The sequence below is a fragment of the Clupea harengus genome, chromosome 13, assembly GCF_900700415.2.
Source record: "Clupea harengus chromosome 13, Ch_v2.0.2, whole genome shotgun sequence".
NCBI lineage: Eukaryota > Metazoa > Chordata > Actinopteri > Clupeiformes > Clupeidae > Clupea > Clupea harengus.
This window is the reverse complement of record NC_045164.1, coordinates 11,871,226-11,886,055: the sequence shown is the minus strand read 5'-3', so window position 1 is coordinate 11,886,055 and position 14,830 is coordinate 11,871,226. Positions and strand designations below refer to the sequence as shown.

The 14,830-nt window shown below is 41.1% G+C and overlaps 1 protein-coding gene and 1 long non-coding RNA gene across 3 annotated transcripts; one reads left to right on the top strand and one right to left on the bottom strand.

The window, feature by feature from the left end:
* The first annotated feature begins 885 nt into the window (after window positions 1–885).
* On the top strand, window positions 886–2,484 carry LOC116223274. 2 transcript variants are annotated; one of them, XR_004165007.2, is made up of 3 exons: window positions 886–1,406; window positions 1,549–1,649; window positions 2,054–2,484. It is a non-coding gene; the product is annotated as an uncharacterized LOC116223274 (long non-coding RNA). The 2 variants fall into 2 exon arrangements; XR_004165006.2 differs by having other exon boundaries at window positions 886–1,649.
* A 16-nt stretch (window positions 2,485–2,500) lies between these two features.
* On the bottom strand, window positions 2,501–14,355 carry ddx43 (DEAD (Asp-Glu-Ala-Asp) box polypeptide 43). Its single transcript, XM_012840465.3, has 16 exons — window positions 13,938–14,355; window positions 13,661–13,716; window positions 13,282–13,399; window positions 12,827–12,982; window positions 12,326–12,407; window positions 11,793–11,949; window positions 10,358–10,476; window positions 9,915–10,025; window positions 7,329–7,470; window positions 6,014–6,114; window positions 5,399–5,486; window positions 5,036–5,163; window positions 4,482–4,591; window positions 4,025–4,163; window positions 3,379–3,466; window positions 2,501–3,066 (listed from the first exon to the last, which is right to left on the bottom strand). The coding sequence occupies exons 1-16, from the start codon at window positions 14,269–14,271 to the stop codon at window positions 2,911–2,913; spliced, it is 2,085 nt and encodes a 694-aa protein (XP_012695919.1). The 5' UTR covers window positions 14,272–14,355; the 3' UTR covers window positions 2,501–2,910.
* Window positions 14,356–14,830: the final 475 nt, after the last annotated feature.

Below are 14,830 nucleotides of genomic sequence, written 5' to 3'. Positions count from 1 at the left end.
AAGGACTGTATTACTGGTTGTGAAATAGGTGACAATCGCCACAGGTTTGTCCGGTCAGAACAATAACGGATGCCAATGTTCCAATGAGGTCTGATTTATTGCACACACACACGAAGTGAAGACATGAAGTGGTTGATGAATGATGCCCGTGAATATAATTATCCCGTGTAAAGGGACTTATATCCACATTTGAATCCGTGTTTGAACCGTGAACTGACTGATAGAATCCGTGGTTTCTATTAACAATACAAATGACAAATATATACAATTAAATACAATAAAGATGATCTATACAACAAGAATGAAACAGTATATACACTATGAATATTACGGCTATGATTAACTACGGATATGTTCCTTTCACACCGTGCCGCGTAACGGTGAACATTCCATTTATCCCGTAATAACAGTTACTGATTGAAGTGACGGTAACAAGTGAAATACAAATTATACAGATGACACATATCACAAACACTCACATTCTCAATGACGCACGGCAAGAATGAAAGTGAATGTCTCTGATCGTGATATTGTCCGATGTGCTCCTTGATGATGACTTCTCCAACACCGCTCGACTTGACCCACAACTTGGCCAGAGGAGGGTCGGCCTTATATAGTGTAGATGAAGGGGAGCCTTGAAACCGTTTAGAAACTGTTGGGGTTTGACCAAATGGTCAGTGAAATTCCACTGTGCACGAGCCCCACGGAACTCTGGGATCAACTGATAGGCTGACCTTTCATGGACCCCAGGTCCCGTGAGTGGCCGGCACAGTAGGGGTGCACAGCTGGATGCAGCTGGTGAAGCAGCCTTTTTAACAATATTGACATAGGTCTAAACGACCAGAGTAATCGGATTTGGTCTCTGTAAGCATCCGTACCTACATTACATCATGCTAGCTGTTTTTAGCATTTGAAATGACAGTTTAAAATCACAGTCAAACTTCATCTGGAGAGAATAAATCTGACAGTACAACTTTAAGACCAAATTAAATATTCGTCGCGCCGCTAAGTGTTTCACACTATAATGTACACGCAAAAGTACAACACTATTTCACAAGCTTAAATTAGATCTACAGAGTTAATTTTTTTCACAAGTAAAGCTTAAATGTCCTATTTTTGTGGGAGCTTACGTTTCTTGCCATAGTCGCCCGAAGTTGATCACGAGAGTGAATGTAAACATGACAACGCCGAATGTGTCCTATAATTGACGCATGCCGGTAATTGACGCAGCTCCGCTAAGAGTTTTGTTTTTGACAACATAACAACCCTACATATTGCACCCTGAACTGTCCCAAATAGACGGCGCAGCTAGTTTAACGACAGTTAATGTCAGATCAGCTAAGGTCGACGTCTGTCCTCACTGACCGGACGACTAAAGTTAAAATAGTAAACCAATTTGGCCTACCGTGAGTATAATTGATCAGTATCCTATTTAGCGACCAGTGTATCGCTTTCAGTTACCACATCTTCAATGGTGACACAGCAGAAAATAGAAGTGGCTGTAATAGATTTCGAAAGCTGAAGCAGGAATACCTTTTCGTTTTACAGAGGTCTGGAGGATCTCCTTTTCGCATGTGGAGAAGGAAATCATGAAAAACCACGGCTCAGAAAAAAACCTGCTGCGAGAAAAAGGGGGCAAAATGCTGCAGGTATGAAAATGGCACTCGTTCTTAATCTGTTTTAGGAAAACTATTTAATATGTAGTATTGCACAATATTTACAGCTGCCCTTATCTGGGTTACTTTTTTCACATGGTCAATAAACATAACTATGTAAATAACACTTAATTGTTACTCAATTGAACTGCATTTAAAGAGCACCAATGATCGTTAACCTTTTTAAGTTGAAATGCAGTGAGGTTGATATATTATATGCCCGAGTTCAGCCGTCTCATAAATATCAACAACGAATGACACCACACTACCATAAATGTTGGCCTAGTTTACCTACATTTTGATCCGTGTAAGGTACAAATTGGGGTTAAATGAAAATGAGATTATACATGTATAGTATGTACAAATCAACAAGTACAAATTTGGATTTTTTTTTAAAGAAAGCAGTGTCTGAAACTACTGAAGCACCTTCTGGGGGAACTCAAGGACGAACACCCGAAGTTCTGCTCCTACCACGCCAAGACCACTCTCCTGCATGCCTGCACAGAGCGAACTAGTGATGGCGAGTGGGGGCTCTCCAATCTTCACGATTGCTTCCAGCTTCTGCTGCAGGATTTCGTGAGACACTTGAAGCGTAAAACACTGCCAAATTTCTTCATTCCCCAGCATAACCTCCTCGGCTCTGTCGGCGTTAAGACCTGCAATGATCTTGCGACCTGTATAGAATATGAACTCAACAACAGGTTCCCAATTTTCAAAGAATATCTTCTTAAGGACTAACCAAAGCAGTTTTCGATTTATGTTTTGATATTGTTTACATTTGTATTGTTTAATGATGTATGCAACCAAAATAAATCAATAAAATACACAATCGGTTACTCAATTTATTTATTATTTAAAGATGCAACTGTGGCAATTTTATTTCAACAAGGCAACTCAAAATTATTTAAATGAAATTTCCAATGAACTAGAACCGAGTAAAGCAATCGTTTATTGTTTATAGCAAACAAACACTTGGAACGCTGGACACCTAGAAACACTTTTCAGGAGGCCTCCTGATCCTGTGGCGGCTCTAGTGTATTAGATTATATACACTAGATTCATGCTTCTAAAGTCTATCCACCCTAAAGGCATATACAGTTAGGCAACCTAGAACAATCCCAATTTAACCTAATAACAAGACAATTTAATACACCATGGTTTGCATTATAGGAATTAATGGATGTAAGCGAAAACCACTCAAACACGTGATGCTGTTTGTATGGCACCTGCGGATCAGAATCCCCAGTTGGAATCTCTAAATCCATTCTTTATCCCTTCGCCCTCCTCCTCGTCCTCGTCTCCCATCACCTCCTCTCCCGCCTCCTCTCCCATCTCCTGAGGGCATCATGGCCCTCTCTCTCTGTCGTTTCTCGAACCGTTCTGCCATTAGGACCAACTCCTCCGGAACCTCCTAAAACACACAACCCCAATCCATGAACCCCCAAATACGAGCAGCACTGAAGTGAGCAAGTGCTTCAGTAAAAGGGTGCCGAATCAACCTTCTGAAGATCCCTACTCCGTTGTCTTTCCCTGGCAACTTTGACCTAATGAAGTTCATCCCAATAATCGCGTATTTAATAAGCACTATAGCTAAGAGTCTCAAAGTGCGATGGGACCTAACTAAAAACGGTGGTCCTAACTGCACAAAACCCAAGCTTGTAGAAACTGCGTTATTCACCTCAGTTGTGTAATATTTTTCAAGAGAGCCATTTAGGTGCCATACCTGACCAGCTCTTTCAAGAATGTTGATCAGCTCTGCCGCCTTACTCCAGTCATCTCTCGTCACCAGCGTTACAGACACTCCTGAGCGCCTACACAAAGAGGTGATGCAAAGGTCAGGAGGACGAATTCACATTCGAATTGTCACCATTCACATCGTCATCAATCAGTCAGGGGAATACAATACCAGTTTAAATGAAAAGGTACAGTATTTCATATTTTTTTTGTTTGAAATGAAACCCATATCTTCCATTTCTATAATATTTGTGGTTCTTCAATCTAAACATGCTGAAAACTGATAGATTAGTATTGCTCCCCAATACAACTACAACCCAGGTTCAGCATTAGGAACGGTAAAATAAATGGTAATTGTACAATTTTGTTTGTTTCATACCAAATGACTGCTAGGGCCTAGTTTGACCTAGTTTTTTATGTTAATGTATTTCCTTGCCAAACGGGATGGGCATTCCCCTAAGAGCAGGTTACAAAACTAATATAGTGTGAAATCAGTCACAAGATGCCATTTTACTGATAACAGGACTTCATATAGTCTCCCTTCGCTACACCCACTGACAGAGAAACACAGACATGCCTGTGTGTGCGCACACACACACCCCGAAACTTCTACACACACCCACACCACTCCTCACCCTGCTCGTCCTGTGCGTCCCACACGATGGACATACTCTTCAATGTTCCGTGGAAAGTCGAAGTTGAAGACGTGTGTGATATCACTGACATCCAATCCCCTGGATGCCAGGTCAGTGGCCACCAGTATACGCACATTACCTGCAAGAGGCATTAACACATGAATACAAGAGACACAAACTGAAACAGCAAAGGTAGACACGCAATGAATCAAATACACAAATATCTGTTCAGAGTACAGCATCGTATCACACTGACTGACACACTGATCAGTACTCAACCCAGTATATAAACATGTTCATCTTATATCTTTCTTCCCGAAATATTAACATCCAACATTTCAATGTCATTAATTAGTGCAGTGAAATTAAGTCACGTGAATGATCACACAACAAAGCAGAAAATCGTCAACCTGCCATGATCTAATAATTTTTCTGCATCCCTTCCCTCCCCCCATACCATCTCGGAAGTCCTGCAGGGCCTCCTCTCGGTCACACTGCTCCCGGTCACCGTGGAGGGACTGGACAGCGATGCCCCTTAGGGAGAGGTCACTGGAAAGGTCATCCACACTGATGGGGGAACACCAAGATAAAGCTTGTTTTCACTGTTCTTTCAGAGTTTTAACAGGGACTGGTGTTGGTTGGCACATGATGAATCAATGAATGAATGAGTGACAAGGTGAACAAACTACACTGTGTAGCTGGTAGCTGTTGCACAAGAGATAAACTACATTTGCCAATGCCAACATTCCCGTGGTAAGAATGTTTTAGAAGGACAGGTCATTTAAGTTTCAGGACGGGGGAGGGGGAAGTGCCACTGGCACAATATCAGAGGCAGGAGACAACACAAATAAATACATTAATGAATAAAAAAAAAACCACATAGCAAACTAAAATGTGAGGGAGTCATGATTTTTTAAAAAGGGATCAGGCTGTGAGTGTGTGTTTGTTTTGTTTTTTTGTGCCGGGTCTGAAATCATGAGTGCTGCTGCTGCTCGTGCCATCTCTACTAACTAGGCCTTTCTGCCCACGAAGATCAGAGCTTTGTCCTCAGGCTCCATGTTGCTGATGAAGTCGAACACATACGCTTTCTTCTCTTCCTCCTGAACAAACAACACTGTTTGCGTGACTGTGTTCACTGCCTATAGCGAGGACAGAAATTGAGAATTAGAGAAATGAGAGACAGGAGACAGGGATGAAGACAGAGAAATGGTGATGAAAAGAAGGAAGAGCAAAAGAAAGTATGAAAGAAACAGAGAAAGAGAGGCAGGAAGAAAGTGAATGTATAGAAAAAAAAAGATGAGAAAATGGAATACAAAATGCATGTTTGCAAGTGCACCAGTCAGCTTGTCCAAAATGGCCACAGAACCTACTCACCGCCAAGTCTAGAGTGCCCACATACACCATCATGGGGTCCTTCAGGTAGGATTTGGACAGACGCCTCACGCCTGGTGGCCAGGTGGCACTGACGAGGAGAGGGAAACAAATACATTTGCTTAATGTCCATAAGTTACAAGTGACCAAAACGGGACAAAAAACATGTGGTGTTAATTAAGCAACAGCATGCCTACCTATACAGTTGAACCCACAAAGGTAGCCACACTGGTACTGTGTACATGTGTGTGTGCGCAAGTGTGTGTGTGTGTCAGCTGTATGTTGATTGCCTTTACATGAGGATATATGCAAATGTGAGAAGTGTATGGTAATAGAAATGATTTCAGTTATTTCCCATGAACGTAAGGACCAGGGATCCAAACTAGTGACAATGAAAAAAAAATTCAAATGCAATACACAATAGTCTTCAAATGCAACTCAAACCCTTTGACTAGACAAAGATATGGTACAAATAAAGTTCAAAGCTCTTGTTGGTTTGTTGCTTTGTGATAAACAACCCAACTAACCGCAAGAGGCGAGTTTGCCAAAACAAAGCACCAAAAAGTCAGTGTAACTGAAGTGTTTTTGTAAACAAGAGGACGACCTCAAGCTGCACACCTGGTCATGAGCGTCTGACGGTCAGGTCGAATGTCCAAAATGATTTTCATGATCTGAGGCTCGAAACCCATGTCCAACATCCGATCGGCCTCATCTAAAACCTAGCAGCAGACAAACGACAGTTCAGGTAACAGCTACTTCAGAAAAGGTCATTTTAAAACCAAGAAAATCTGTTTGGCAGGTGTTAGGTGAAAATTCACCCTAGTTACCTCAGGACCGGAGCTGCATATAAGTACATTTATTAGACAAACAACAATTGCAATCGGGCTCACTCCCAGCACAAGGCTGAAAGTGAAGCAAGGATAAACACATCGCACAAGGTTTATATAGACAGAAGTTGAGCGTTCAGCAGAGATAACCACGTGGTGGATTTCTGACGTCCGAGGCAAGGATGGAAGTTTTGCAAGGTCGGAAGAAGCACAGTTAGAACCTTCTTATCACCTCTGGTCTAAACATGCTCTTGTACATATGCAGACTAAGTGGCACCTAATATTCTAAGTTACACACACGCAGAAACACAGAAAAATACCATGTTCCTGCTTCCATAAGTACATGATTCATATAAGGTAATTAATAATACAAGGCACTTGATTATTATATTCTTAAGTCATTAACAGTGTTTGGAAATGATCTCCATCAGCAGGCAATTCCAAATCACTTTAATGTACTTACTCATTTGAGAAGTTTTGTAATTTCAACGACATCCTAGGTTCAGTCATTTCAAATGCTTGTGGTTCTTTTGAACTGAAGTACTCTCCTCACCTAATCTAACACAAGTAGTCAGGCTAACCTGTCAGCTTGTATGATTTGTTGTTAATGGGCCCTGCAACAAAATGATTCTCCCTCTCAAGAAGCTTCTAGAAAATGTTCCTGCACCCTTTTAATCTAGGCTCTGCAACAGCTTCCTCATGGTAGGAGGTTGTTTGTATGTCATGGTAAGAGGTTGTTTCGCAGCCTGCTCAAAACCAAATTAACCCAGTGCTGTCAATCAATTTACAAAAAAATAACTAATTAAAACACACAGAGTCAGAGAAAATTCCCCACCTGATGACCGTATTTCGCCATTCAGAGGGATTCGCCCTTTGTTCATCGTCAATGGCACTTCATCAATATACAGTATAAACTGGACCAGAATACTGTACAGAAGTTCTGGACCTGGAGACATGTAGCTATTTATTTAAACCCAGTTCAGCCTCAGACAGATTAGGATTTCGACCGCTTGCTCTTTTACTTTTGATTGCGATTTCATTTGCAATTCCTCTACCTCGCTGGTGCATGAACCCTCCATTACGCCCACGTCGTCTGTGTTACTCACGAGGTAGGTGACGGAGCGCAGGTTGATCAGGTCGTTCATCTGCAGGTCGTTAAGCCGGCCCGGGGTGGCGATGACTATGTCCACGCCGCTGCGAACCATGCTGATCTGGGCCCTGCGGTCTCCACCGCCATAGATACAGATACTGAGGAGTAAGAAACAAACAGACACACAAAGATACAGGGCCAAATTATGGCCCGGTAAGAAGCGGCAGTGGGCATCAAAGGAATAAGTACTTCAGTGAAACTGTGGATATAAATCTATCAAATAAAAATGAATGTTATTATCCATGTACCTTGAAGTAAAAAAACAAGTTGCTGTGTTTCAATGAAGTTGTGTAATGAATAGTAAAAAGTAAATGTGTTTAACTCTTAATGGTCAAGAAACCCTGATCGACCCAAACGGTTTCAATGTGTACTCATTGAGCAACTACACAGAAAACTGTACAGGGAGTAGCCTGGGCGGCTAGTGGAGACGCGTTTCTCTCCCCTCACATGCAGTAAAGGATGTTACAAAAACTAGAAAAGTGTCATGGCTTTCAACCTTTGTAATGACTATGATGAAAATCTAAATAAAAATTGAAGGCTGATCATTTATTTCTTCTTCTCTTTGAGAAGAACACCAGTTATTCACAAACACTTTACAAATCACAAATTAAACAAATTAAAACTAGTATTTAAGCAAAGCGAGAACTATTATGAATGAAGACGGCTGTACTGAGAAGTTAACTAATTATGCTCAAATACAATGGTGGCAGACAACACTATCAAAATGGTGCCCCCATGACTAGCTTTACACCGTACAGTACAACCCAGTTCACAACTCTGAAGCGGTTAGGGTTACTTAGTGATATTCCCAACAGTTAGCGTTCCTAACAAATAGGGCCGTTAGAGACGCCCAACCCTAGCAAGGCCAAAGGGTTCAAATCAGTCCCATTTCCTGTCACTACCGGAGTGGCATGAGAGTTAAAGTCAGAGAAAAGCGTGTTTTGACCATAGAAACTGATAGAGTCATATGTTAGTCATTCTGAAAGGCACACACCCTAGGAAGCGAACGTAAGCGTTTCTTTCTTCTTCTGCCTAGTAGCCTTTTAACCGCCCAAACACTCCTTTCACTCCACACAATTCTTCCCCGTAGCTTTCTAAATGACTGCCCTTGAACTGAAAATAATATGTATATTTTTGGGAGATTCTGAACAAGTAATCAATAGAAAACAGTATTGGTCATTTAATAAACCTTGCTATCTAGACTAGAAAAGTTGGCCGGATACATGTTGAGATTCTGAATGAATAATTAATGGAATCAAGGAATCATGCAGCAATGTCACAAGCTGATTTAAATAAACAAACCTGGATACTTTGTATGAGTTACAGTTTTTTTTAACAAAATGTTCCCACTCTCCACTTTTTCAAAACACTTCATACAGTTACCATATCAGCCAACCATGTGAACTGTGGATACTTCTGCATTTATTTGATACAAAATACCATTCTTGTAAAATTAAAGAATACCTTTCTCAGTCAATATTCATCGCCTGCAAAAACTCTGTACTACAGCAAATTTGCTGACATTTACTCTTTTCAAAATAGTTAACCTTCATATTAAAGCCTGACAAGTCAGGTCACTGCAGATGGAAATGAAACTATACGCTTGAAATATGACAAATTATTCTGCTTTTGGCAGAAACTTTCATTCAGTTTTTTGTTTGCAGAAGTCAATATAACGTGGTTATATATTTGCATTGAAATGTGTATGTCTATAGTCAAAATATCTATGTAGTTGTCACTAAAGAGATTTTTACACCATCACTGCTGTATATGTAAGTCATGGGCTCTCAATGAGTACGTGGTACAAGAATGCAACCACAGTGCATTAATTTGCCACACCTTGGAGTGGTATCTACAGTATAGTGAACCAACAGATCAAGTTTGGTCTTGGGGTCATGATAGCTGCTTGGCTTGAAATGTGAATTGTGATTGTGTGGGGAATTGTAGGGATATGCTAAAGCTTTTCTCTTAAGGCGAGGGAGAATGTTGACAAAAAAGTGAGGTTCACAAACATTTTATGCCAAATACAGAGAAGTCGGATGGATGGGCATTTTTTTAGTGTTTAGTCCATTGTAGTAGTCTTCCTGGCAGAGAGCATTTGCTATTGTTATGGCTATTGTTATGTCACTTTTGGGGCGAGGTATGACGTGTTTTGGTGGTTGTAATGCATTTGGCACCACAGCTTAACTGATGTTCTGAAGGTGTGTGTTTGTAAAACACACTGTGTGAAGAGTTTTGTCAAACAGGGAAAACTAGACAAGTCAGACATACAGACAAAGGAAATACAAAGGACGCATGTTTTAGTTTGAATCCAGTCCTTACTGAAAGTGAAACCTAGTTTGCCACAAGCTAAATGAGCTAACACTTGCCGGCTGAGCCAAATATGTCAAACATTTCAGTAGAAAAAAATAACTTTAAAAAGGTATAGCAAAATCATTCATCAAAATATAGTACACCTATGGACCACAATAATACCATACTATTACAGTACTACAAGAATTACAAACAATACCAACAGTTTGACAGCAGTGGATTAAAATACCTCTTGAAGCCTTTGTAGCTGTATTTGTTACACTCAGTCTCAATCTGAAGGGCCAGCTCTCGAGTTGGGGTCAGCACCAACATACCAGGCCCTTCAAGTCTGTCCCTTCGCCTGGAAATACACAAATACCCGCACAGGCACGCATGCACGACCACACACAGGGTAAGGCACCACATTGTGTCAAACTGCATAAAACGGGTGAACAAAATGAAATCGTTTAGTTTTTTTTAGTTAGTTTAGTTTCAATTAGAATCACACCAATCTGTAGATGTGCCTTTTCTGCAGTCAGTATGTCAAAATGATTATCTGATCTTTTGATGCTGTACTGCTGTCCATGAGCTCACCACTGTGTGGGCTAGTGCTAAGGTTTTTCCCTTTCCACAATTACACTACATCTCTATAGTACAATGTATTTTTATCGCTGGTGATGACACCCTACTTACAGTGGCTGCTCGTCCATGTGAATGAACCCTGGCAGGAGGTAGGCCAGAGTCTTCCCTGTGCCAGTCTGGGCTATTCCTATCAAGTCCAAACCTTTCAGGACTATGGGCCAGCCCTGGGACTAGAGTAAGCACATAGACAACAACAGTCAAGACAATATATAAGGTGACAATATAAGATGAAGAATACAGATGTCAAAGAGCCAAATATAGCATAATGGGCAATACAACATATGGATCCAAACTAAGTTCACTTTTCTCTATTACGCATGGACTGCTTGGAGTACTACAGTCCTCACCAATTTTTTTTCTTTTCATTTTGCATTTCAGTGTTCTATATCGAAACTGTAAATCTGCTAATCAGGTTAGCACGGTGTCAAGTGCAATATAAATACATGGATATGGATCTCGACCTGGATTGTGCACAATGGGACCAGTGGATTTTGTATGAAATACAAATTTGTAAACATAATTTGTTCATGTTTATTCAATTATGATCCAGCACCTTTTTAACCACACAATTACGTATGTACATGAATACTCCTGAGGTGATACAACCCTCTCATTTCAGCATATCCACTTGCACACAAGACGTACACATGTACAGTGGGACACAGACACAAACTCGTATTAGGAGTATTAGGAGTGGAAAAAACTAGGGGGGTATGTCTGTAAACTACCCTTTCAGGTTAAAGGGAATTTCCTCATCTGGAAATTACATCATACTAACCAAGAAAAAAAAACATCTGTTGCAATGTCAAGAATATGCATGCCGATGTCATAACCACCCACCCACCCACAGGTGCTTAGAAAGCGTGGCCACTAAAGGCCACTGAGCTGGCATCTAGAGTGAGTGTGGAGTGCTGCGGTGCCTACAGGAAGCAGTGTGGCGGGCTGACTAATGAGAAGATATCTCAGCAAAGGAGCCTCCTCTCTGTCCCACTAAAGTCAGACGTTTTCACACCAAACTCAACAACACTCAAGCACTACCACCTGCTGGATGAAGCGGGATCCCGCCGTCACGGTAAAATCAGAGGAGTGTTTTCCAGACATGCCGGAACAAAAAGGGTGTTTCCAGGGGGGCAGCCAATCTGGGTAAATACGGTTCTTTCCCTGGAGTGGAGGCCATGACATAATTTCCCCCTAATTTGACACAAGGCCATCATTGTATCTTCCCGTTAAACCTGTTTTAAGAATCTAATTCTTAACCACAACTCAACCTCTTCATAGTGCAAGTCGCCCATGTGGATTACATTCAACCTTTAAATCAGTATATTTCATATCCTTCCCAAAATAGGTTAGATCTAGTTGGTCATACTGATCTGGAACATTTCATGCCAGGGTGATGAAGTGCCAATGTGTGGGTCTTTGCTTGCCAGCATGGCACATACCAATGCAGTCTGCGACTGGGTCACTCTCACTGATCCTCCATGTGTACCTGTATAGGAGTTGGCTTGGAGAACCCCACCCGAACGATATTCTCCATAATCCCAGGATAATGCAGAAAGGCCTCCTCAAATGTGCGCACTGGGTTCGGGATAGGCCTTTTCTCCTCCTCCTTAATATCATCCACAAAAATATTGTTGTTTTCTTTCCTGCAAGGTAGAAAGGTAAAACGTTTGGATATTTCCGCATGTCTAGGTCAATCACACTTTGTTTTCTTTCAATCACATTTGTGTTTTCAGACTGTAGAGGGGAACGTTTGGGAATTTCCACATGTCTAGTTATATACACATCCCAATTCAACTGCACTCAAACTCCTCAGCCTATAGCACACAGGCCTGCAGAACCAGAATACATTTTGTTATACATATTGAGGCTGACCCCTGCTGGTCAAAATGTCAAACTACCACACTACAGTCCTTTTGAAATTTCTTTTTAAAACAGGGCCCTCTGCTGGTCAAAAAGTGCCAGTGTTAATTTAAACAGGGCACGTTCCCGAAAGAATTACTCCAAGGTGTATTAACTCACCTCCAGGCATCAACTTCTTCTGCTGTGCGAGCTGAGACGGTCGGATCCTCTATGTAGAAGTCCTTCTTCAAAGGAGGAAGGTCTAAATTATAGAGAAGGAGACAGAAGTTAAATGGAACCTCATATAACCCTGCCGAAGTGTTTTCAATTTTGCTCTGTGAATGTGGCTTGAAAACAAATTAGCAATACAAACAGTTAATGGTATAAAAGTAGGTACTGTGGTTGAGTATACGCTGTTAAATTCCTCATCCTTCAACAAAAAACACAGCGAAATTTCAATCTACAATTGTCTTCACATGGCATTGACAAGTAATAGGGTTGCATTTACGCTTTTTCAGTCCTCCGGAAATAAAACCTTTACATTTTCCTCATACTCAACTCCACTTATGACAATACACTGGCCATAATTCCCTGAGTACATACAGTAATTCAATCACATCTCAATCATCTCAATCTCAATCAATCATGCATTGCCTTCAACCACAACTGGCTCCCATTCACCTTGCCACTTCAGGGCAGCGTACTTGTCCTTGTTCTCCCTGAAGGCTAGCCAGTCAATGCGTTCCCTATGCTCTTCGGACTGAGGTGCAGACGACTGCAGTTCAGCTGAGGACCAGCAGGAGCCTTTTCTGCCAGCAGGGGCAGGTGCCCTTGGCCCTAGAAGAGGGGGAGAGGGTGAAGAGACCCTAAATACATCCTGGAGACTCAAAGAAATTGAGATATTGTCGGTCATCAGGCCAGTCAAAGGTTGTATGTATAAATGACAGAAATGTTTCACTGAATCTTTTGAGAAATATTTCACTTTGTGCAGGCTGAATACTACATGTTATTTACATTCGACTAATACTAATGATACGTGGATGCAAAAGGTCACTGCTAGTTCAAACACAAAATATTTCCTCAGTTAAATTAGACAATGGACATAAATAGCTTGTTACAAGATATCACCAAGTTACCATCGCTAAACCTTGGGCCACTGTCTGAAACCAAGTCATCAATCATCTCCTTGGCTTTCTGCTGAACATCGCTGTAACCAAAGATGACAACTTCGCCCTCAAATTCCCCACGGTTGACCTAAGGAATGTCAGACAGCAAACAAGTTGCAAGTCTCTGGTTACTCCCAATGCTTGCGAAAAAAAGTGTGAAAGGGATGCATAAGACAAGACCTAACTGAAAAGCCATCAAGACGATTTATACCCCCACAACAGGTCTAAACTCGGCCTACCTACTCGGCCTCGGTTCCTTACCATAAAATGCAGACTACTGAGCTATTACAACATTGCTGAGATGAGCTGCCCAAATTGTACCAGCAGGATGATATTTGACGTAGCTTACCTTTATTCTTGCACCACTTGACTCCTCAAGTTCACGAATTTTACTTCCACCTCGACCTTTTGGGTCACAAAACACAGGATTACTGTACTGTGCATTTAAAACGATTACATTTTTGACTTAACTTGTATGTTGTATGATGATAAAGGAAAACCTAAAATGTAAAGAATAAAACAGGCTAACGTTAAGTTAGCTGTTTGATCGTTGGTAACAGGTTAGCTAGTTAGTTGGCTAGAGGCTAGCTTGTATAAGCTTCAAAGCTTCAAATCTTCCAATTCACCAATTACTCGTCCAATCATCGAATTGTCCACGGCGAAGGACAAAGGTGAACCCGAACCAGTCCCAACAGTCTGACCACGACCTTTCCTGCCAGCATCACGGTCACCATTCCTAAAGTCGCGACCACACGTGTCAGCCTTGTCTCTCCAGTTTCTCCACGGTGGGCCATCTTGGTCGCTCCTTCCGAGCGCTGCAGGCTGACCACGCTTTACCTCAAAACATACATTTTCTTTCCCTTTGGAGGACTGGGGTCGCCATTCAGATTGTTGAACTGTCGGTGCAGATTTTACTTTCACGCCACCATCCGCATCATAGTCGTCTTCCCAATCAGACATTATAAATCATACAGATTATCAAACTGTTTGACATCAGAAGCCCAGCTGGTGCATGAAATACACGCTCTTAACAGTTTATCACATCCGTTTTTTTTGACCTCTCATGACCTTTGCAATTTCTTTTGCCATACAATCGTTATTTGGTTGTTAGGGAAATCCCATCGTTACAAGATTTGTTTCTAATATTTGTAATGATATTATCGCAAGTCATGAATTCTGTTCAAGTGGCCATCAAGTGGATGGTATTGTAATCTTGCCTAGTATTTCTTTTATAAATATATATATTGTACCAAAGGACAGCTATATGCAGGTTTGCTTTCCTCCACGCAACAAAATCACACGCAGTCAATACATATTTTTAAGTTTGTTTATTGAATTTTGCATTTTTCATTTTTTTTTTCAGTCACAGAGTGTTTGTCTCCTCTGTTATGTGCACATCGTTTATTGTAATAAATTAATCTGCATGTCATAGAACGTTAACATTATCAAGCTTGTAATTTAAGGCCAGTTTGTGTGATAAATTACATTATTAGTGATACAAATAAAATAAATTCTGATT

Excerpts from the sequence above, each read along its gene's own strand:
- ddx43 (XM_012840465.3), bottom strand. The coding sequence starts at position 14,271 with ATGTCTGATTGGGAAGACGACTATGATGCGGATGGTGGCGTGAAAGTA. Across the intron at positions 13,717-13,937 it reads GATGATTGGACGAGTAATTG|GTCGAGGTGGAAGTAAAATT; the intron begins GTGAATTGGAAG and ends GTGACCCAAAAG. Across the intron at positions 12,983-13,281 it reads TGGCCCAAGGTTTAGCGATG|GGCCAAGGGCACCTGCCCCT; the intron begins GTAACTTGGTGA and ends CCCCTCTTCTAG.